The sequence below is a fragment of the Elephantulus edwardii genome, unplaced genomic scaffold (assembly GCF_000299155.1).
Source record: "Elephantulus edwardii isolate Elephantulus edwardi_28Jun2011 unplaced genomic scaffold, EleEdw1.0 scaffold00004, whole genome shotgun sequence".
Taxonomy (NCBI): domain Eukaryota; kingdom Metazoa; phylum Chordata; class Mammalia; order Macroscelidea; family Macroscelididae; genus Elephantulus; species Elephantulus edwardii.
The window spans coordinates 4,164,263-4,188,887 of record NW_006399754.1 but is presented as its reverse complement, the minus strand read 5'-3'; the positions used below and the strand labels follow the sequence as shown (position 1 = coordinate 4,188,887).

General features: G+C 40.7%; 1 protein-coding gene across 1 annotated transcript in view; it reads right to left on the bottom strand.

Annotated features, from left to right (window-relative positions):
* Positions 1–24,625, bottom strand: part of RNASEH2B (ribonuclease H2, subunit B) — a 47,295-nt gene that overhangs the window by 5,629 nt on the left and 17,041 nt on the right. Inside the window, exons 5-8 of the mRNA XM_006879602.1 lie at positions 11,420–11,484; positions 11,045–11,150; positions 6,981–7,062; positions 3,545–3,587 (exon numbers count right to left, since the gene is read on the bottom strand). Of these exons, the coding sequence (XP_006879664.1) occupies positions 3,545–3,587; positions 6,981–7,062; positions 11,045–11,150; positions 11,420–11,484 (296 nt within the window). The remainder of the gene's footprint in view (positions 1–3,544; positions 3,588–6,980; positions 7,063–11,044; positions 11,151–11,419; positions 11,485–24,625) is intronic.

Here is a 24,625-nt window from a genome sequence, read left to right as displayed (position 1 = left end):
CTCCCTTCCTTCCTTCCTTCCTTTTTCCCCCTGGTGTGGTTTTTAATGCTAGCTTTAGAAATTAACTACCATCCTGGGCTCATGAACCATCTTTCATGCAGAAAAATGAAGAGGACTTGAAGCACTTGCTGCTGAAGATCAAAGACTACAGCCTTCAGTGTGGATTATATCTCAACATCAAGAAAACAAAAATTCATGCTACTGTACCAACAGGCAACATCATGGTAGATGGAGAAAAGATTGTAGCTGTTATTGGTTTCATTTTACCTGGACTTAAAATCAACATCTCTGGGCTGGTAACAGCAGCCAAGAAACCAAGAATCGTGCTGCATTAGAGTAATCCGTCAAACAACTCTCCAAAGTGCTAAAGAATAAAGAGGGCAGTTCAAAGACCAAGGTGCCTCCAATCCAAACCATGGTGTTTTCAACTGTTTCCTATTCATCTGAAAGTTGGACTATGAAAAAGGATGACAGAAGAATTATTGATGTCTTTGGATCAGGAGAAGAGTACTGAATATCTCATGGGCTGCCAAATGAGATCATGTCAGGACAGAAGAGAGTAAATCAAGGTTAAGGTCTGTTGTTCACAGGGTCACTGTAAGTTCTAGTTGACTTGATGTCACCTAACAACAAACAGCTGTCCAGGAGGCTCCCAGATCTTGCACAGAATGGATTATCTTAGAACTTTGTGAATCTGCTAATGACCTTGCTGGGCCTGCTTTTTCTCACATTTTCCACTTTTGACAGGCTATGGTCACCACTTTTCTATGTCCATCTAGTGGTGAAATTTCCATTTGCTTTCTCTACCAGGTTTCCACCTCCTCCAGGTTCATGGACTTCTTCGGTTTTATTGTATCTCAGAGCGTCCGATTTTCCTCCTGGTGCTCTTTTCCAAGAATATAAACACTAGGTCTCCTTTGACCACTTGATGAAAATGGGTCAAAGCTCACAATGAGGTACTTTAAAAACTTACCAATCCTTTTCTAAAAGTCAAAGTAATGAGTCTTTCTAAAGGTCACATCATCTCTAAACAGAATATGGTGAAAAAAAAAAGTCCTGGGCTCAGTAGCTATGCTAGCACATGGGAGAGGATGCTGTTGAGCAGCCTGACATATCTCAAGGCCTCATGACTCCATCAGCAACAGACAAGGTCTCCTGCAGGCTGGGGAGCATGGCTTCCTGCCTCTAAGTGATGCTAGCTCACCTGACACCTGGCCTGGGCCCAATGGCACTCTACTCTGAGACTGGGTGAGGTTTAGCTCTTCTCTGGAGTCTTTCAGTGGTGCAAATGGTTAACAGACTCAGTAGCTAATAAAAAGGTGGGAAGTTCAAGTTCACTCATGGCCCAATGGAAAAAAAAAGTCTGGCAACTATTTCTACTAAAAACTTTGTGGCGCACAGCTGTACTTAGGGACACATGGGGTGACTCTGTGAACTGGAATGAACTCAAAGGCCATTGCTTTGTTAGGTTATTTTTACCCCCTCTGTTCTTTAGATCTAGCAGCCCACAGAGCAGAGAAGTTATGGTGGCAGTATGTGACTGCCCGGAAGAAGAAACATTTTTCAAACAACAGATACAAATTATATACAAACTTCCCTGGTTATTTCAAGTTCAGGGGAAATAAAATGTGATCAGAATCCCATCAGTATAGACCCAGGATCCTATCTTCTTATTGACTATGTCATATCACCCAATGGGAAAAAAAAATACTATAATAAAGTACTGCAGTTTATATAAGTGCTGTTGAGTTGTAGATGACACATAGTGACCCTATGAACAAAAGACCTGAACATTTGTATAATTTTCTTCATTTCTCCAAGTTCATAGGGTTTCCAGAGGCAAGCTATTACGGAAGTGGATGCCACTCCTGCTTCCAAGGTTGTTTTAATCGGGGAGCTCCACCAAACACTGCCCACAATGGGTAACCATTATCACATTTGACACATCAGTGCCCCAGTGTTCAGCTTCACAGCAACCACGAGTTACCTCTGTACAGCAAATGGACAGGCCAGTGCTGTACCACTTAGAGAAATGTTAGTTATATATAAATAAATAAATATATATACATATATTTTCATCATCAACAAAAAATAAGTGTATATATTAAATGCAATAATGGTTATCTATGATGGACAGTGTTTGGTGGAGCTTCCTGATTAAAACAAGCTTGGAAGCAGGAAAGACATCCACTTCTGAAATAGCTTGCTTCCAGAAACCCTATGAACTTGGAGAAATGATGAAAGTGATACAAGTGTTCAGGTCTTTCGTTACAGGGTCACTATGAGTCGTCTACGACTCGACGGCACTTAACAGCAACAACAACATATGCTAAAAACAACGTGTGCATCCTTGCTCAGAGGATTTTTTGTGTTGAGGGAGTTTTTCTTTTGCTTTTCAAGGAGAGGAGCAAATTGGGGGGGAGGGGGGAGGGTTTGTGCGGGGAGAAGGATGCAACAATGAATGAATGGAATCCCAAAATCTCTGTAGATGTTCATTGAAATGAAAAATAAACAACCTAAATTTAAAAAAAAAATCTTATTTTGTGTTTCTGTGTGCCAGTGACAATTAAATTCAGTAAAATGAGTTTTATCTATATGGAGAGTATCCCTGGTAAATACATTGAGTGAATGATGTGATTTAACTAATTAGGAAGATGAGCATTTAATTACTTATCTATAATATTTTTGTTGTTGTTGTTGTTGTTAGGTGCCATCAAGTCGTAGACGACTCATAGTGACCCTATGAACGAAAGGCCTGAGCATTGCTCATACATAGAGTTTCCGGAGGCAAGCCGTTTCGGAAGTGGATGTCACTCCTGCTTCCAGGCTTGTTTTAGTCGGGAAGCTCCAGCAAACACTGCCCACCATGGGTACCCATTACCACGTTTGACACATCAGTGTCACAGTGTTCAGCATCACAGCAACCACGAGTTACCTCTGTACATGTATATTGTTAAGTTGATACTTTTGAATTGTGGTGTTGGCAAATATACCATGAACTGCTAAAAGAAAAAAACCAAACCACAAATCTATCTTTTCATGAGGATGTGCAATTACGATGTTCCTTAGAAGCAAAGATGGTAACACTAGCGGGCCAGTTATCAAAAAAAGATAGATGGCTGGGACAGGCAGAGGGTTGCCGGGATAGAAAAAGACTGTCAACAGATGGACTGACACAGGGCCTGACACAGGGCCTGCCGCAGCGGCTCCAGCATATTCAAGATGGTGAGGATGGCGGAGGATGGATAAGGTGCACATCTGCTGATCAGAGTTCCTTTAATTTATGGTTAACTCAATGGCACCCACCAACAGTAACTTGCTAACGCTTTCCCTTAGGATGTTAGAGTTCCATACCTTTTACTTATCATTCTTGCAAAATCTAAAAAAAAATATTGATGGATATTCCAGTAGAATCCTTATTCTACACAGTGTCACTCAGCATAAGGCGAATTTAGTGGGTTTAAACTATGACAAGCTCAGTCTCGTGTGCTAAGAGCAATATTTTGCCAAGTCCCCTAAAGATACCTTCGTCACAGCTTCTTACCTTTGCTGAAGGGTTTGGCAATGGAGCTGAAGGTTCTGGGAGCCTAAGGAAGTGAAAAATAGTCATGGTTTCACAAAGACAAGCAAACAGAAAGACTGGGACAGCTTCAGGCTCAGTCTCTGCTGTCAGGGGAATTTCACCTCCATTTATCTTACCGAACAATCACTGTAGTAGAGAATGATTGCTTTACAAGCCCACATTTTCATTTTTCTACTTAATTTCAGATAATAGAAGTAATAAAAAAATAAATTTTAGGATCCATTTGTTGAAATGTAGTTACCTTTTTCTTTAGCCTACATTAATTCACCTTTTGGGACTGGATTATTTTCCTTCACAAATGACAATGCTAGCATATATTCAATAGATGACATGAAAATTATTTTTAATTGTTGACAAAGTCAACGTTACTTTTTTCTTCATTAAAGAGCTTTATAGACCTTAGACTCATTTATTTGCTCATCAAGTCACTATGAGTCGTAGTCAACTTCACGGTACGTAACAATGACAATTAATACTCATTCCCTCAAAATTCTTAACCAAAACGTAAAAATTACTGTGAAAAGTTAAAAAATAAAATCTAAACTATTGAGAGAATACATTTAGTCTTTTAAAAAAATAAACAGCTAGGAAATAGTAAACAATAGGATAAGCAGGTATCAGTTTCAAGATATTGTTTAACTCTTGAACCAGTTTCTACAAATTTCTTTTTAGAGAAAGTCCTATGAAATTGGCTAAAATAGCAACAATGTCTCTGAAAATCTCACTGTACCTTGACATGCCAGAGAAGACAAAATATTTACAAAGTTCAGGAAAACTTCTCAAACCATTATGCACATAAATCTTAACAGTGGTTGGCAAAATCTAGAAAATAAACTCATCTTTTTTTTTTCTCAGCCTAAAGGAAGATCTTTCTAAAAGAAGAGACATAAATCCAGTCATTCTTTAAGCCCTTGTTAAGTCCCTCAAGGACACAGACTGTGTTTGTCTTAACTACCTAATGCTGCTGTAAAAGAAATATCCCAAGAGGGTGGCTTTAACAAGCAAACGTATCCTTTGACAGTTTAGGAGGCTCAAGTCTGAATTCAGAGCACCTTTAGAATGCATTCTCTCTCTTTCTCCCTCAGCTCTGGGAGAGAGCACTTGGCATCCATCCTCCTCTGACTCTAGGAGCTTCTAGCACCGGGAACCTGGTTTCAAGGGAAATGCTCCACTCCGGGCTCTGCTGCTCACTTGCTAAGTCTCTTCTCTATCTCAAAAAACAAAAAAAAGAGATGGACCTAAAAAGAGATAAAACCTATTCCTGTACATTGTATCATGCCTTCTGACATAACTGCCTCTAATTTTACCTCAACATCTTTGTTGTTGCTGTTGTTAGGTGCTGTTGTGTCAAGTACGACTCATAGTGACCCTCTGAACAACAGATCTGAACCCTGTTATCCTGTGCCGTCCTCATCTTCTCTGACACATTTGAGCCCATTGCTGCAGTTACTGTGTCAGTCCACTTGATTGAGAGTCGTCTTCTCTTTCACCATCCCTCCACTTTCTAAGCGTGAAGTCACTCTCCAACGAATAGCTTCTCCTAGCAACATGCCTAAAGTATGCGAGATGAAGTTTTATCATCTTTGCCTCTAAGGAGTACTCTTGTACCTATGCCAAGACATCTGTTTGTTCCTTTGGCAGTCCTTGGGATACTCAGTACTCTTCTCCGACACCACAGTTGAAGGGATTAATTCTTCTGTTATCATTATTCACTGGCCAGCTCTCAGCAGCACAGCAAGTGACTGAAAGGACCATGGCCCGAGTAAGGTGTACTTTAGTCCTCAAACTTACATCATTGCTCAACAATTTGGAGTGGTCTGTGATTACAGACTTCCCCAATTATGTCTCTTGATCTCCAGACTGCTGGTACCAAGTATACTGCTTGTGGATCTAAGTAAGATGAAGTCATTGCCAGTTTCAATCTTTTCTACATCTATCATGACCTCCATCTATTAATATGGAGAATATTATTTATCCTATTTTTTACCTATATTTACAACCCTTAGTATAATTATATCAGATCACAAAATGGAGGAAAATTACCGCGTAATAAACACCATAGTCTAGACAAGGTACCACATATCTGGTAATAAACACCATGGTCTAGACAAGGTAACACATATCAGGGACATATACACAATTCAATTTTCTATAGTATTCCTTCACTGGGATCCAAGAATAAAGATACATCTAAAGAGACAGTGAAAATAGTACACAATATCCTTAAATTCAATTTTTCAAAAATATTTTATATGCCATCAACTCTTCCTTTCTCATTCCTTTTTCTATTTAAGATGAGAATAGAGAACCAAATTAGCTAAATCTAACTGAGGATAACACTTCATTTAGATTGTTCTCTAAAACCATCACCAGCTGCCAGGGAGTTGATCTCAACTCCTGGTAGTCTATGTGTGTCAGAATAGAGCTTTGCTCCTCCACAGAGGTTTTTTTATGGTCGATTTTCAGAAGAGGATTGTTAAATCTTTCTCCCAATACACTTCTTGGTGAACCTGAATATTCGACTTTCCAGTTAGTAAATAAGTAAATTATTTGCTTCTATAACCCAGAGACTCTCTAAAATCAGATCAATCCATAATTCCATTCCTGTTGTCAGGAACTTTTCAAAGTGCTAAAGAAAAATGATGTCAGTCTGGAGACTAAAGTGTGCCCTGATTGAGGCCATAATCTTCACAAGGGATGACAGAAGAAGAATTGATATGTTTGAGTGTGGTTCTGGAGAAGAGTACCAAACATACCATGGGCCACCAAGAAAATAAATAGGTTAGTTCTGGAGAGGGTTGCTCCAGGCTGAAACCAGGCTGCTTCTTGGAAGTAAAGATTTTGAAGCTCCGCATCATACCTTGGGCATGTGGCCAGGAGACACCAGTCTCTGGAGAAGGACATCATGCTTGGAAGGGTGGAAGTACAGGTCAGGAAAGGAAGACCTCAGATGAGATGGACTGACACAGTAATTGCGGCAACGGGAGTAGATGTGTTAGAGATAATGAGACTGCCTCAGAACAGGGCAGAGTTCAGATATAGGGTTGCTATGAGTTGCAGGCAACTTGATGACACATAACAAAAACAACAACAAACACAATCGGTATGCAATTTTGGATTAAAACTTTAATTAATCCAAACATTAATTACAATCAACAATTATGTCGTTGTTGTTAGGTGCTATTGAGTCAACTACAGGTCATAGTGATCATAAGAACAACAGATTGAAATTCTGCCCTTTCTTGCAGTCAAGTGTTGTCCATTAAAAATCACCATCAAAGCATAGCCTATGTGGCATAACTCAGGATAATCTCTAATCAGAAAGAATGAGATGAAAATCCATAAAGATACCTTATTGTTAAAAGCACAAATCTGCAGATGAACAATAAATACTTACTTTAAGTATTTAGATAAATCATCACTTAGTTCTTTAGGAATATAATCCGATATTAGACCATGGGCATAACGAATATAATCCTCTGGAGGGAACAGAATGGAGAAAGGAATGAAAAATTAGTATCAATTATAGAGGTTTTACATTCAGATTGATGTGGGCTCAACTGCTGGCTCTCTGTAGCCTAGAAATTTACTCACACTCTTAGCTTGTTTCCTTAATTAGTAAAATGGGGACACCAAGTTGTAGGAAGCTATATGATAAGGCAGTCGAAGTGTGATCTAATAGATATCCATTAAATGATAGTAAAAACAAGCATTCAAGGGTGGTTTTCTAGTTCATGTCTTTGAATATAAACATATTTTTAAAATCATCATCATCATAACAATATAAAATATACCTTTTGGTTCTTAGGCTAATATTTTCTATGTGTGCTTCAATGTAGAATAAATCTAAAAAATTAGGATGTTTACTGATCACAAATAATCTATACATATAATTTTTCTATTTAAGTACTTGACAGTTAAGAATGCTGAATACAATATATCTACTCAAAACCCAATAAAAGTCTTTGAAAGAAAAAACTCTAATTCAACAGAATATTAATTTGAAAGCAAATGGATTCAACAATTGTTGTTACTGTTATGTGCTTCGAGTTGCCTGCAACTCACGGCAAGCCTACGTACAACAGCCTTAAGCCCTGCTCTATCCTGTGCCAATCTCACTGTCTCTGACACACTCATGTCAATCACCTCAGTCACTGAATCAATTCCTCTCATCAAGGGTATTCCTCTCCTGCACTGTCCCTCCACCCTCCCAAGCATGCTATCCCTCTCCAAGGACTGGTCGGTCCCTCCTTGCAACATGTCCAAAATATGTCAGATGAAGAAACTTGGCAAAAACTTCAGTATGAAAATACAAGTTCTTGCACCAATTATGGGCAGATAGGACAACAAAATCTGTTTTAAAGCTTTGCTCTTAATTTTATGTGGAATATGAGAGGAAATAAAACTTAATTAAAAATGGAATAATCACACAGGGACATAAACTGCCAAAGCAGATGGCCGGTCAGTTGCTGGGCTCTCATTATCTTCCTTTTGTCTTTTCTACTCTGCTTCAAGCTCAGGTAATGGTTTGGCCCAGGAATGGTGAGAAAATGACTGTCCCACTTAACCTAAGAAGACTTTAATAAGACTTTGTCACTTCACTGTCAACCTAGAATCAGAGGCATCATGGTTCTGGACTAGGAATTATCCAGTGGGTCACGAGCAAAGCGAATGATTTGCAGAACGTTGACACAGCACTCATTTGCTTCTTTGGGTACGATACCAAACTTATGATGTAGAAATGGAAAGGAAGAGGGCAAAGCTTGCTTTCTGGCTGGGATACTAACATGTATACATTTAGGGCCCAGACCAGCCCCTTCTCTTCAAAATACTGATGGACGCGCTGGGTCTGGGGACAGAAGATCTGCCTTACGAGCTAGGATAGTGACTGGCTAGATGTGCTCTGAAAGCCATAGTTTTTCATTTTTAAAATGAGAGGCTCTGTCTCATTAGCTGGTAAAGTCCTTTCTCAAACTTAAGGGAAAATATAAATCAATAACCGTGGTTTGAATTTACCAGTGGCTCCTTTGAAGAAAGACGGGCAGTCTCCTCTTATGTGATTTACAGCCTTGGAAATTCAATGGAAGGTCAGCGAGGAGTCAGCTATTCACCAAGAGCAATGAGTGAGAGAGCGAAGGTTTGACTGACTGGCCTCATCCCTCTTACTCCGTCATCAAATGTATTAAGTATCGTCCACTATCACAGCTTAGTGGTAGCCAGCCGTGTGCAGTAACTAAAAGGCTGTTGTTGATTGCCTTTGAGTTGAGCATGACTCATAGTGACCCTATGAACAAAAGGCCTGAAGCCTTTCTATAACTATCGACATTTATCAAAGTTCTTTGAGTTTCTGGAGGCACGTTGTTTAGAAAGTGGATGCTACTGAAATAAGACCACCTCGGTTATCATCTGTCACACAGTTTATAACTTTTAATGATCAAGGCTGGATGCTCTGGAGTTTATATCCAGAGAAGTTTAACAATGATGTGGTGCTGAAAATCAGAATAATTTCTGCCTGTTTTTGTTGTTGTTATGTGCCGTCGAGTTGTTTGCGACTCATAGCGACCCTATGTACAACAGCTCTAAACCCTGCTCTATCCTGTGCCAATCTCATTGCCTTTGACACACCCATCCCGATTACCCCAGTCACTGAATCAATCCACCTCATAGAGGGTCTTCCCCTCCTGCGCTGTCCCTCCACTCTACCCAGCATAATGTCCCTCTCCAAAGACCTGTCTCTCCTTACAGCATGTCCAAAGTATGTCAGACGAAGCCCCAGAATCCTTGCCTCCAAGGAGCAGCCTGGTTTAATCCTCTCTACGATGAATCTGTTTTCTTGGCAGTCCATGGTACATTCAACACTCTTCTCCAGCACCACAGCTCAAAGGTATCAATTCTCCTTCTATCCTCCCTAGTCATTGTCCAACTCTCTGATGCACAACAAGTGATTGCAAAAACCATGGCCTGTATCAGGCAGACCTTAGTCTTCAGAGAGACAACTGCCTACCAGGTGAAAATGTTAGTAACATCCTACAGACATGCTTTATAAGGTCGCTTTGAGTTGTGCTTGACTTGACAGCAGTCAACAAAAACATACATATTAAGCACATCCAGTTTAAGAATTTTTTTCTAAGGAGAAAAGCGAACTGGGGGTTTGGGTGGACAGAGAGGAAAATGTGCAACAAGGAATGAATGGAAATCTAAATTCTCTATAAACTTTCATTAAAATCTCAATTTAAAAAAAATTTGGCCAAAAATTAAGTCCCAGGAATTGATGGGATACCAATTGACATGTTTCAACTAATAGATGCAGCCATGGATGTACTCAATATGTATACTTGACTACAAATATCTGTATGATGCCATTAAGATCTTCGATGGATGGGGCAGAAGCTCTTCTGGCTTTGAATCAATTAATCAAACCAAATCTTTCTCTCTCATTTTTGTCAGGGAGTAGGAGGAGACACATACATGACCTTCCATTTCAGGAATTAGAATATAATCAAGAGCTAATGGTGATGAGGGAAGAAGTTACAGCTACACTGAAGGCATTGGCAAAAAATAAGGCCCCAGGCATCGATGGGATACCAATTGACATGTTTCAACTAACAGATGCAGTCCTGTATGTGCTCTCCAATCTGTGCAAGGAAATTTAGAAGACAGCTATCGGGTGAACTGACTGGAAGAGATCCAAATTTGTTTCCAATTCCAAAAAATGGTGATTAAAAAAAAAAGTGGAAGTGATCAAACAATAGCATTTGCAAGTAACTTACTGCTAAAGATTATCCAAAAATAGCTAGAACAATACATGGACAGTGACAGAAGTTCAATCTGGGCTTAGAAGAGGCCATGGCACCAGGGATATCACTGCTGATGTCAGATGGATCTTGGATGAAAGCAGAGGATACCAGAAGAATGTCTATCTGTGCTTTAGTAAATATGCAAAGGCATTTGACTATGTGGATCATAACAAACTATGGAAAATCTTGAGAGGAACTGGATTCCACAACACTTAAGTAGGCTTATATGGAATCTATACCCAGATTAAAAAGGTATTGTTCAAACAGAACAAGGAAGCACTGCATGGTTTAAAATCAAGAAAGGTGTGTATCAGGGCTGTATCATTTCCCCAACAGTGTGACTTTGGGATTGCAACATAGCCTCTTGCCACTAGACCACCAGAGTTCCCTTTGGTGAGATTAGGCAGGGAGTATTCTTACAATTAATATAAAAGGAGAATATGCTGGATGCAACCTTAGAGTCTGATGAGTGGCGGAGCACACTCTGCTACAAACAGTGCAAGAATCTGAAGTAGAAGACACACTTCCCAAAGATCTAATGGCAATGTGCTCACAGGAACGTGAGGCTTCTGTGAGGCCAGGGCTCTCATAGCTGCAGGGATGCCTCCCCGCAGAAGCCGCTTCCTCCTGGTGAAAACGGTTCCTGAAAAAGCGACCTGCTCACCTTCTGTGTCGTTGGAGAACTGGTTCCCTGAGAAATACATGCTGGACTGTACCCGGGCTCCGACAGTGACTTTATTGGCTTTCAAAGCTGCCATCGTCTGATTCACCTACCAAGTAACCAACAGGGGAAAGTCAGGGTATTTCTCGATAAACTTTAGAAATCTATGGCTTTCTTGAATATCCATCCATCCATCCATCCATCCATCCATCCATCCATCCAAATTCGGGGAGAAGTAGTTCAGGACCTAGAAGTAGACACTTCTACTAGAAGTAGACCCTCTATTGTAAGACATGATGTCAAGACCACATGTGGCTGAGGGAACTTGGGGCCTCACCAGCACAGCACCTTCACGAGGGCTTTAGTGAGGGGTTTTACCTTTTTTTCCAGCCACTTCAGTGTCTTCTCTTTGCTGTACTTGTAATATTTTTTGCTGTCTATTTCTGGATTAAATGAAAAGAAAACAAACAAACAAACAAACAAACAAACAAACAAACCTCAAAATCAGATTCAGCCTGCTGGATCACACAGTAAATAACTTTATTGCACATAGAAATATACCACATATAAATGCAATGGATCATTTAAAAAGAATTAATATTGTTGTAGGCCTCCATTTATAAACCTGAGATGATCCTAAAAGGGATAAAAGCATAAAAAAAAGAAAACAGATTTTAGGTACTACAAAGTTTATCTAACCATTAAATGAGATGGAAAATAAAAGAAATCACATTTATACAAACAATGGACAATGTAATTTTTCCCCCAAGAGTCCATAAAAGAACAGGATAGTCAACCTTAAATTTTTAGAAGAATTTTAAACTTATCGCCATATTTTTTAGAAAAGGTTTTTTTCCTAAAATGAAGTGGAAATCCCAAAAAAGAAAATAGAAACCTAATGTACATTTAGGGTGGCCGGGAGGCAGGGGAAGAATTGCTGCTGTTGTTTTTATGTGCTATCAAATACTACTAGCAACCCTATGTATAACAGCTCTGAGCCCCGCTCTATCCTGAGCCAGTCTCACTGTCTCCAACACACCTACACCCACCAGTAACTGTGTCAATCTGTCTCGTCCAGGGTCTTCTTTTCCTGCACTGTCCTTTCACCTTTCCAAGCATAATGTTCTTTTCCAAGGACTAATCCCTCCTAGCCAAATGCCCAAAGTATGTGAGATGGAGCTTCAAACTCCTTGCCTCCACAGAGCAGCCTGGTTTCATCCTCTCCAGGACAAACCTGTTTGTTCTCTTGGCAGTCCATGGTATGTTCAAGACTTCTTCAGCACCACACCTCAAAAGCATCAATTCTTCTGTCATCTTTTCTGTCCTGCTCTCTGATGCACAGCAAGTAATTGCAAAGGCCATGGCCTGAATCAGGCATACCTTAGTCTCCAAACTGACATCGTTGCTTCAGCACTTTGGAGAGGTCCCTGACAGCATCCTTCCCCAGGGTAACTTGTCTTTTGATTGCTGATTGTGGAGCCGAGCAAGATGAAATTGTTAACAACATCAATCTTTTCTCTATCTATCATGGTGTTTCCAATCGGCCCAGTGGTGAAAATCTTTCTTCTTGATGTTCACCTTCCATCAATATTGAAGATTACAGTCCTTGACCTTCTGCAGCAAATGCTTCAGGTTCTCCTTAGTTTTGTGAACAAGGTTATGTCATCTGTATAACGTAGGTTGTTGATGAGTCTTCCTCCAATCTTGATGCCACATTCTTCCTCATAAATCCCAGCCTCCTGAATCATCTGTTCTGCATATGAATTGAAAAGGTATGGAGACAAGATGCATTCTTGATGTACTACTCCTTTACTGATTTTGAACTATGCAGTGTTTCCTTGCTCTGTTATGAGGACTGCTTCCTGGTCCAAGTATAGGTGTTGTATAAACACAATCAAGTGTTCTGGGATTCCCATTCTTCCCAAGGTTAGCCACAATTTGTTGTGATCCACACAGTCAAAAGCCTTTGCATAGTCAATGAAACACAGATAAATATTCCTTTGGTACTCTTTGCTTTCTGCCAAGATACATTTGATGTTGGCAATAATGCCTCTGGCACCATTATCTTCTAAACCTGGCCTGTATTTCTGATAGTTCTCCATCAATGAATTGTTCTGGCCATTTTTGGCTAATCTTCAGCAGGATTTTGTTTGTGTGTGATATCAGTGATATTGTTCGATAATATCCACACTCTTGTCAGGTCACCCTTTTTTGGAATGTGAACAAATATGAATCTCTTCCAGTCAGTTGGCTGGGTAATTGTCCTCCAGATTTCTTGGCACAACTTGGTAAGCACATCCAGGGCAGAGCAAGGCATGGTACATGTATCTGTTCATGAACTACAACAGAATCATAGAAATTTTTCAGGAAGTTAAGATTTATGACAGAGTTGATCCAATGATTAAGTGCTCCACTGTTAACCAAAAAATCTATTCTTTGGGAAAAAGATGTAGCAGTCTGTTTCCCATAAAGATTATCACCTTAGACAATCTTTGGGGCAGTTCTACTCTGTCCTATCAGGTCACTATGAGTTGGAATAAATTAGAAGACACTTTTTTGGGAGGGAAGAGTAGGGGCTTAGATTTGTAACAGGGTCAACCTATGACCTTTGCAGGAACACCAGTTTCACCTCTTAAACTTTTGTACCACACAATCCACTTTCCACGCTACACCATCGGACCAGTCTTCCCTTGGTTACATTGCTCATTCATGGGGAATTTTCTTTCTGTAGCATCTTCCTGCCTCTTCCCTCCTCCTGTTCTCAGGACCACTGGGAATCTTACAGCCAAATGCACACTCAGCCCAGGTGATGCTGCAGGGAAGGGATAATGCCTTTCTCACTTGCCTTGCTTCAGAGTGCTGGCCGTGGTCCAAAGACTGTTTCCTACTGTCTGTTAAAATGCCTGAGCACCACCAAGTGATCTAAGGGGGTGGGTATACCGGGGGCAATAATAAAGTAATATGCAGAAGGGACTGAATACTTGCACCCAGACCCTTAGCACATGCCACTACAAAGTAAGAAAAAGGAGTGGCATTTGAAATAGGCATGTCAGCTATTTGAGAATTTGGAGAGGCAAGCCTGCCATCATTTCAATCTCACAAGGGTTAGTGGTGGAAATCACAATTCACCTGAATATCCAAAGAACTGGGCTGGAGTGGTGTTAAGGACATGGTCCAAAGTCACTGAGTTAGCCACTGGCCGCTCTGGGATACCCACTAAGGAGACTTCAAAGCCATGGACCTGATGTTTGTTTTGACAAGTCCAATTCATCTATGCTGCTGCTGTTGTTAGATGCCATTACATTGTAGGCTAAACTCGCAGCGACCCTATGAATGAAAGACCTGAACACTTGTATAATTTTCATCATTTCTCCAAGTTCATAGGGTTTCCGGAGGCAAGCTATTTCGGAAATGGATGCCACTCCTGCTTCCTCTCCTCAAGATGTCACCCTGTACTTCAGGTGGGCGCACCCTGCTGCCCTGGCATTTGTTAAACCACTTTCTCTCAGCTTTCTTCCATCTCTGAGGGCTTCACTAATGTTTTTCTGGTCTCTCCTTCCTCCTTCTATAGAGCCAACTACATCTTCTTCTGGGGAGAACTCATCATGTTTCACCCTGGCTAAACAAACTCACCCAGAAAGTGCAAAGCCTTGAGCTGAAGTTCCAGAACCCAAACCCACCACTGTTGAGTTGGTTCTGATGCACAGCAAGCCTCTATTGAGTTTCTGAGAATGTAAATATTTACAAGAGGAGGTTGTCTATTTTTTTGTCTTTAAATGGCTAGTAGATTTGAACCACTGACGTTCAGTTAGTAAGGTAACATGTAACACACTATTCATACCACCAAAGCAAAAGCAATCTGTTCACCTGTATCCCGGATCATCCTCCTGGTCAACCAGACTCAACAACTCAACACCTTCAGTCATGCTGACTTTCCCTTTGACATTCAACCTTTTGATTCCATGGGAGATGGCAAGTGTGGAGAGAGAAGAGCCAATGTCATGAGGTGGGGAAAGGGGAGCAGAAAAAGGAATATTGTGACAGGTATTCAGAGGCTTAGCTTCTACCTACTGTTGAAAAATCAACTTGACTTAGGCATGATTTTCATATAATTATGGGCACATTTTGAGTGTACCACACAGTGAGTTTGGTACAGCATGAAACCATCAATCTATAAAATTTGCTTGGGCCCTTTTGCCACCAATTCTTACCCACCCTATTCAGGTCTCAGTAACCACTGGTCTGCTACCACCATAGTTTGTTGCTGTTGTCAAGTGTGTCAGGTCAAGTATGACTCATAGCAACCCTACAAACAACAGCTCTGAACTCTGCCCTTTCCTGCCCCACCCTTACCATCTTTGACACCTTTGAGTCTGCTGCCACAGACACTCTGCCAATCCATCTCATTGAGGGTCTTCCTCTCCTTCGCTGATTTTCCTCCTTTCTAACAGATGTTTCTTTTCAAGGAATGGCCTCTCCAAAATACGTGGGATGGTGCTTCATTCTCTTTGCCTCCAAGGAACACTTTGGCTGCAATTTCTCCAAGAAAGTGCAACAGTCTGTTCTTTAGGCAGTCCACATGCTCTTCAGCACTCTTCTCCAACACCACAGCTCAAAGGCATCGATTCTGCGCCTGTCACACTTAGTCACTGTCCAGTTCTCAGATGCACAGAAGGTGACTGGAACTGAGGCTTAGTTTTGCTTTATTTCCAAGATTCATTGACATAGACTCATCTTTTGCTCAACCTAATTTCTCTGAGATGTATCCATTCATTTGCATCTGTGGTCTTTTCTTCTGAATAGCTGAGCACAATTTCTGCTCTATACATAGACCATGTTTTGATCACCTACTTACTGAGAGATGCTGAATTATTTGGGGGGAAAATGGTATTTTAAAAAGTGCTCTGAACATTCTTTTGCAAGTTTTTGCATGGACATATGTCTTCACAACTCTTGAGAAAATATTTAGGAGTGGACTACTGGGGGTCTCAAAATGCTTCTACCAGCCTGGTGGATGAGTTCATTTCCTACACTTTATTATGTCATCTGTCTTTTTTATTTTAACCATTCTTGTGGGTATTAGTGATGTTTTCTCAGTTTTCTTTTCCCAGTGGTCAATGATACTGACAATGTGCTTTTGTAAGTTTATTGAATATTTTTTTAAAAATCAACTTTATTTAGGTCTGATGCTCATTTAGATTGTGATTTCAGTGGAAGTTTGTGGAGCACAGTGGTTTTATATTTAACTCCTCGTACACAATTTGTTTTACGACATCAATTACAATACCCATATTGTAACCGAATTCTTCCTGCTTCCTCCCTGTGGTCAATCTTTCCTTTCGTTTATTTGTAAAAGAAGCTATTTTATTGTGCTAAAATAGTTTTTCACATGTGTGAGCTACATTGTGTTTTATTAAATATATGTCATGAGAACTCTCTCTGCCCAGCTGTGGCCTATCTTCTTTTCTTAATGGTGTCTTTCAAAAAAACTGCATTTTAAAGAAATCCAGTCAATATTTTTTTTTCTTTAAATGATAATGATTTCTGTGTTCCAAGAAATCTTTGCCTACTCTCGTGGTCTGTTGTAGCCGCTGTTCGGTGCTGTTGAGTACGATGTATAGCAGCCACCCTGTAAACTATAGACCTGAACCCTGCTCTATCCTGTCTCAGCTTCACAATCTGACACACTTAAGCACATTGCTGCAGTCACTGTGTCGGTGTACCTTGTAGCTGGTTAAGAGTCTTCGTCTTCACTCCTCTTATTTCCAAGCATGATGTCCTTCTGCAGTAAACAGCCTCTCCTAGTAACAGGCCCAAAGCATGTGAGACAAAGCTTCACCATCCTTGCTTTCAAGGAGCACTCTGGGTACACCTCTTCCACGACATGCTGGTTTGTTCTTTTGGCAGTCCATGAGATCTTCATTCGCTCATCTCCAACACCACCACTCAAAGGCAGCATTTTTTCTTTTGTCATCCTTATTCCTCTCCTGGTCAGGAGAAGACCCCACATGACATGGACTGACACATAACGGAGGCAACGGGGTTAGGTGTGTTAGAGACAGTGGTTCAGTATAGGGCAGGGTTCAGAACTATCGTGCACAGAGTCGCTATGAATTACAGGGCACTTGACAGCACATGACAACAACAACATCAACATCCTTATTCACTGTCCAGTTCTCAACAGCACAGCAAGTGATTGAAACAACCATGGTCTAAATCAGGTGCACCTCAGTCCTCAAACTAACATCATTCTCCTCAGTAGTTTGGAGACGTCCATGAGTACAGACTTTCCCAGTGTAATATGTCTCCTGATTTCCTGAGCGTTGGTACCAGGTGTACTGATTGTGCATCCAAGTGAAATGAAGTTGTTGAGAGCTTCAATCTTTTCTCCAGCTATCACTAAATTGTTGTAATAGCTTTATCACAATATTAATAGATCATGTAAACATGGGTCTACTGGATTCTCTGCACAGACCTGGAAATACCTTTCTATCAATATGATACTATCTTAATTGTGGTTTTGCTGTTATGTTGCACTGTCTCTGACACAACTACAGCCATTGACACAGTCACTATGTCAATCTCGTCCAGGGTCTTCTCTCCTGCACTGATCCTCTACCCTTCCAAGCATGAGATCCTTCTTCAAGGACTGGTCCCTCCTAGCAACATACCTGAAGTATGTAAGATGGAGTTTCAAAACTCTTACCTCAAAGGAGCAACCTAGTTTCCCCCTCTCCAGGACAGATCTGTTAGTTCTCTTGATAGTCCATGGTATGTTCAATACTATTTTCCAGCATCACAACTCAAAGGCATCAATTCTTCTTCTGTCATCTTCAGTCACTGTCCAGCTCTGTGATGCATAGCAAGCAACTGAGAAGACTGTAGTCTGAATCAGGCACACCTTAGTCTCTAAACTGACATCCTTGCTCTTGGCTTAGTCTGTAGAAAGCTATGCTGCTAATATAAAATGTTGTGCACCTCTCGCAGTTCAAAGCTGCCAGCAATTCTGAGGAGGAAAAATGTGTAGGTGGTTTCTGTTAAGATTTTCAGCCTCCGAAACGGATGGAAGGTCACTATGAGTTAGAACGAACTCAGGAACAGTGGATTTGGTTTTGTTTATAATAAGTTTGAGGTGCCTTGTTGGCACAGTGGTATTTTCATATAAATTTAACACCAGCTTATTAATTTCTATTTTAAAAAAGAAGAAAATGTTTACTAGGGTTATAACTGGCATGACTAAAAATCAATTGGGAGAGAAGGGACATCTTAATTTTTAAATCTTCTCATCTATGAACATGTGTATCTGCCCAATTATTTAATTCTTCCTCCATCTGTCTCAGTAATGTGTTTGAAATATTTCGTACACTGGTCTTGCATATACTGTATTAAGTTTATGCCTTAGAATTTCATAAATGCCTACATGCTTGGCGGCTAGCTGTCACACTGGTGACTGGAGGCCACCCAGAGGTGCCACAGAAGCAAGGTGAGGGGACCTAGTTACAAAAGATCAGCCATTGCAAACTCTGGGGAGCACCGTTCCTCTCTGCCATTCATGAGGTGTCGTGAGGCAGTTCGTTAGTGTTGTAAAATGCAATGTGTATGAATGATTGAAGGACTAACCAATCTGCTTTGTAAGCTTTCATTCAAATTGTTGTTCTTGTTATCTGCCATCAAGTTGCTTGCAACTCATAGCGACCCTATGTACAACAGCCCTAAACCCTGCTCTATCCTGTGCTAATCCCACTGCCTCTGACACGCCCATCCCGAGAATCAATCCACCTCATAGAGGGCCTTCCCCTCCTGTGCCGTCCCTCCACCCTCCCAAGCATGATGTCCCTCTCCAAGGAGCGGTCTCTCCTTACAACATGTCCAAAGTATGTTAGACGGAGCCTCAGAATTCTTGCCTCCAAGGAGCCGCCTGGTTTAACCCTCTCCAGGATGAATCTGTTTTCTTAGCAGTCCATGGTACACTCAATACTCTTCTCCAGTACACAGCTCAAAGGCATCAATTCTCCTTCTATCCTCCCTAGTAATTTTCCAGCTCTCTTATGCATAACTAGTGACTACAAAGACCACATGGCCTGTATCAGAATGTACCTTAGTCTCCAGAGTGACACCATTGCTCTCCAGTACTTTGGAGAGGTCCCTAATAGCAGACTGTCCCATCGTAATAAGTCTTTTAATTTCCTGGCTGCTGGTGATGAGAGTACTGACTGTGGAGCCAAGCAAAAGGCAGTAAGCTTTTAAGTATTTCTACAATGAAGCGTGTTAGCTGTAGGTTCCTCACAGATGTTTCTTCTCAGATTAAATTGTCTTTTATTTGTGGAGTTTTTTAATTTGGTTTGGTCTGTCTTGTTTGCTAAGAATTTATATTATGGTTGAATTTTGTCAAATGTTTTTCTGCATCTATTGAGATGAATTTATAGTTTTCCTTTTGAAATGAATAAATATGATTAGTCACAGTGATTTTCTAAAGTTCAATTATTTCTGCATTCCTATAAGAAACTCTGACTAGTCAGAAAGTCTAATTTGTTAATATTTTGTAAAGAATTTTTCATTCTATGTTCATAAGGAACGGTTGGTTTCACTTTCCTTTTGTAATAATTTTGGCACTGAGTCAATTATGGATTCATAAAATTAATCACCATCATGATGATGTCATCGCTGTCCAGTTGTGGAAGTGACTCCTGGCTCACTCTCCACTGGCCCTCCACGGCTGTCAGTGGCGCAGGAGAAGATTGCCCATCTTTCTCCTCAGGAGCCGCCTGGGTGATTCAAACCACCAGAGGCGTGGCCTTTTAGGTCAGAAACGCAACTACCCCTACACTGAACCATCAAAGCCTGGCAAATATTCCTTCCTTAATCATTTGCTGAAAGAGTTTGAATTTGGCTGGTATTATTTCTTTCACCGTGGTAGTGACTGAAGCCCTCTGGCCTTACAATTTACTTTGTAGTATGTTATCAATGACAGTTGTATTTCAAAATTAAACAGTCTCTGTTCAAGATATTACCAAGAACCATCTAGCTTGAATTCTATTCAAGAACCAACTGTCTTAATTTTTAAAGTTATGGATTCTGATAAGCAAGGAGATTGAAACTATTTCTAAAGCTCACAGACTACCCATAATTCAGAAAAACTCAATACATCTGCATCCTAAATGTACTATTTGTGAGGGCCAGTGAGTTTGATAATATAACTGTTCTGGGAAGATTTTTTTTCCCCCTCCCCTAATGTATTCAGTGCCTGTAAAACTGGTCTCAAACATCTGGAAAAGACAGAGTTTAGAAAATAAAGCTGGAATAAAAGTGAGTCCACAATTAAACAACATGTTAAGCAGTTGGGTAATCAATTCACAAACCTGAATTTCCCTGAGGTATTGTTGCACAAACTGCCTGAGGCACATTTTAACATCTACTTTCTCAATGTTTTTCAGAACTGAGAAACTCACATGGTCTCTTTTCTCCCACCCATTTTACCTCCTGGGGAGAGTCACTTGGCAAGTGTACTTGGGGTCTTTTAATCAGGTGAGTGTTCTAGTTCTTCCTGCTAATCACATAGCCCAGTGCAGCTTTTGCTTTCAATATGAAACAGATTGTAAGAACAGAGTTCATAACCCTTTGCTGGTCCTGTCCCCGGTCATGTCTCCACTATGCATGTACTTTTTCAACAGGAAGTGTGCTTTTCATCCCCAGAGCCAGCAATTAGGGACACATCACTTCCTTCTCTCATAAAGCAGGCACAGCCAAGGTCAATGCCATCAGCATCCAGGATGCAGACAACTGAGGCTTCATCACTAGGGAGAAGGCAGGAGGGAATGGCTCTCACAAACCCAGTTAAAGAAACCAGCTCTTCAATCCGCAAACGTTTGAGACAGCATCTGGAATTTAATTTCAAAATAGCTGCTGAGCAACTTAAGCTTTGTGTCCAAGAGAGGACACAAACTTGAAAAGAACAGCTTTCTTGTTTCTCTTTGCTTCTGGTCACGGATATTATCTGAACACTCTTTCTTTGCCTTCCCCCCCCCCCCCCCCCCAGTTGCTGTTGAGCTGATTTTGGCTCCTGGTGAACCTGTGTGTCAGTGTAGAACTGCGCTTCAAACAGGTTTTTGTGGCTGAGTTGGAAGCAGATCATTAGGCTTTTTTTCTGAGATGTCTTTGGTAAACTTGAACCTCCAACCTTTTGGTCAGCAGCTGAGTGCATGAACTGTTTCACTGCCTAGGGATTCTAATCACTTTTTTTAGGAGTCAACTTTTTTCTTATTTAAAACCCCCCAACATCAACATAAAATACTGTACAGAAAATGAAATTAAACACTATTTTTATAACAGACAATCCTCCAAATTCAAATAAATAATCAGTACCCAAAATAGTTTCTAAAAAATGACCTACAGTGGATACGACACCAGGTAATAGCAGGTCCACTGCCGGGATAAGAAAGACTATTGTTTCCATAAACTCTTTAACCACACAAAGGGAAATTACTAAGAGGAGGAGGAGGTATACATGATTCTTAAAAATTCAAGTTCATGGTTGTAAAAAGAGAAAGAGCCACATAGGAACAGCCATATCTGACCTTTATAAAATTCACAAAAGGGGAACCGTCCCCATCAACAATACGAATTACACAAAACCAATTCCCATTAGGTCAGACTTGCCCCCCCCACCAACCTTTTGGTTCATCTCAACATCAATCTTACTGCTTTTGGGTCCAATATTCGATGCGGTGGCTCACAGACCACAGAGATTCATACTGGGGATGTCAGAAGGTTATAATCCAGATTAATAACACAATACAGTCAACATAGCTCCTGAAATGTGCTGATATTTACTGGGCTTTTACGATACACTCAGGATTCTTCTGGGCATTATTTGCTTGTATTATTTCAGTTGATTCCTCAGGTATTTCTTTGTGGTAGATGCTTGATTCTCTAACTACCAAATATGGTCCTGTGTCAGTACTTGAGAAATTGCTGCGCTACAAAGCTAAGAGAATGAAAGCCTTTTTTAGGATTTAAGGAAAACACTATGGGTAATGAAGAGAAGAAACAGGGGATACTTTTCTCCAGTAAGGGAGCTCTGGTGACCTAGTGGGTAGGGAGCAGAGGTGCTAACCTAAAGACGGGCAGTTCAAATTTACCAGAAGCTCCTCGGAAGAGAGATGGGTAATCATCTACTGTGTGAGTTACAGTCTCTGAAAACCTTCTGGACGGTGTCCTATGAGTTGGCTCTGATTTGATGACAATGAGGTTTGTTCCTTTCCTCTAATAGTTTATGAAAACTAACAGTTGGAATGATTTGTTCAAAATTATATACTGGATACATTTTAAATATTCTTATACATAATTAAACTCTGAGATCAGATTGCTAGATTATTATTTAAAAAGATATGAAGTAAATATAACAAAATGGTAAAATTTGTTCAGTCTTAAGAGTAGAGAACAAAGAATATCTGTGACACTGTTCTCTGCATTTTCCTCTATCTTTACATTTCCTAATTTTAAAAAAAATGTTTCTTCTACCCATTCACTTTTCAGTTACAAACCAGGTACATCAATCTTCCCATAAATGAGATTGCTAATGCCCGAGGCTACACTTACTTTCTTTTATATTTTATAATAAGGCAAAACAGATGATATTTCACATAGTAAATAACACATGTATAAAATTCTCTAGAGGTTTGGCAGTTTCTTCATAACCAAATTCTTCCCATAATGGACTAGAGTCTATAAATCTTAAAATAATGAAAAGTTTAACGACAAAACAAAACAAAAACTTTTTTTAAGTGGGGTAGGGATAATAAGGACTACTCCACTTCATTCTCAAAAAGGCCTTGTTAACAAAATACACATAAGCAATTACATAAAACTTTTTTCACCCTTTGGCCCAGAATATAAATATGTGATGTATTTCTCTTTATGTAAATGGTAGTACAATGACATCTTTTTCCATGAAAATCCAAAGGAGAATGGATTCACTTTAAATTTACAACTGATTTTTAGGGCCTATCTAAATGTGGTAGATTCTACCTTTAAATTATATTTTTCTAGTCCCATAGGGAGACCTGGTGGTAGACCTGGTTAAGCACTTGGCTCTAACTAGAAGCCCACCAGTCACTCCAGTCAGAAGCATGTGGCCATCTGCTTTCACAAAGAGTCCAGTGTTGGAAATCCCACAGGCCAGTTCTAATCTGTCCTGTGTGGTTACTATGAGTTGCAACTAACTTGCTGGCAACACGTTTGGGTTTGGATCCAGTTCTTTCCCCTCAGCTCTCAGGGAACTACCTGCCTACGCTGTTGCCACAGACACTGTATTTATACTTGGCTTAGCTCCTGCAATGATCTCGCCACACTTTCACACTGCCCTGCTTCATTCTTGACCCATGTGGCATGATATACATGCTTTTAGGCTCTCTGGGCATAGAAGAGAACTTTAAGGCAGCTAACTCCAATGTTGTGTTTCTCTGGTGATTCAAATCCACCAGTGGCTCTTTGAAAGAAAGATGGGCAACCTCATCCCCAGGTGAGTCAGCACCTTGGAAACCCAATGGAGGGCCAGCTGTGAGTCCGTTCTGACTCATTCAGGATGAATTTGAATTGATACATATCCACCCATAGATCCCAAATGCACCTGACCCTTCACAATCTGGTCTCTTGCCCAGCATTTCCTTCTTTAACAAGCGCAGTCCTATACTGTGGCTCCATGGATCTCTCAGAGCTCCTGACACGACAGATCTCTCTCCATTTATATGCCTCTATGAGGCAGGTTCTCTGACACAGATTTATCCCTGAAACATCCTCTTAGAGGTCTTTTCCCAGCAAGTAACCTATCACACCACATCCCTGGACTAACCTGGGCTTGGCAACGGACTTATTAGACAGACGTGGTTGTCAAGCTGCCAAGAGTGAAGCATATTCAAATTCAGAACACTCTTCTTCTCACTTGGCTTTAGTCTGTGTGCACTTTACTAGCAGCATGGAGAAGTGAAATATGCTTAAAGGCAGGCCTTAGTCCCCTGAGGTGCAGTAACACTTTGACACATGGTTTTGCTCACCCCCCACTTAGAGCTCATACCCCACTGGGTTTTGGGGATCAGGAAGTAATGTATCTCCAGAGAACCCAGAGTTTACTTCCATTGCTCTGCTGTCACTGCCCTACCTACCTTGGATGTGAAGTAATTTGAGGGAAAAGACAGCCCCTGTTTGTAGGTACCTCCAGAACCCAGCACTAGGGCTTAACACAGGCTTCCCAGTAGGAGCATAAAAAAATACTTCTGGAATCAGTACAGGTGGAGGTGTCCCGAAAATCCACCAAGGAGAACGCTGAGGCAGAAGGCAGTAAGTACACTTAAAGAACTGGGACGGAAGCCCGTGCCTCGAGGTTCCTATCCCTGTCACGTGTGGGCATTAGACGCCAAAAGATAATGTTCCAAAGACCAGACAACCTAGTACAACAGAGGCATGGACTGACCAGGAGAAGTAAACCTTCTGAGTGACAGCTTCCCCTCTGACAAACAAAGAATGACCTTTAAATAGAGTGGGTCTCTTCATAGCTGACATCCAAGCAGATATATGCACACCCATGTT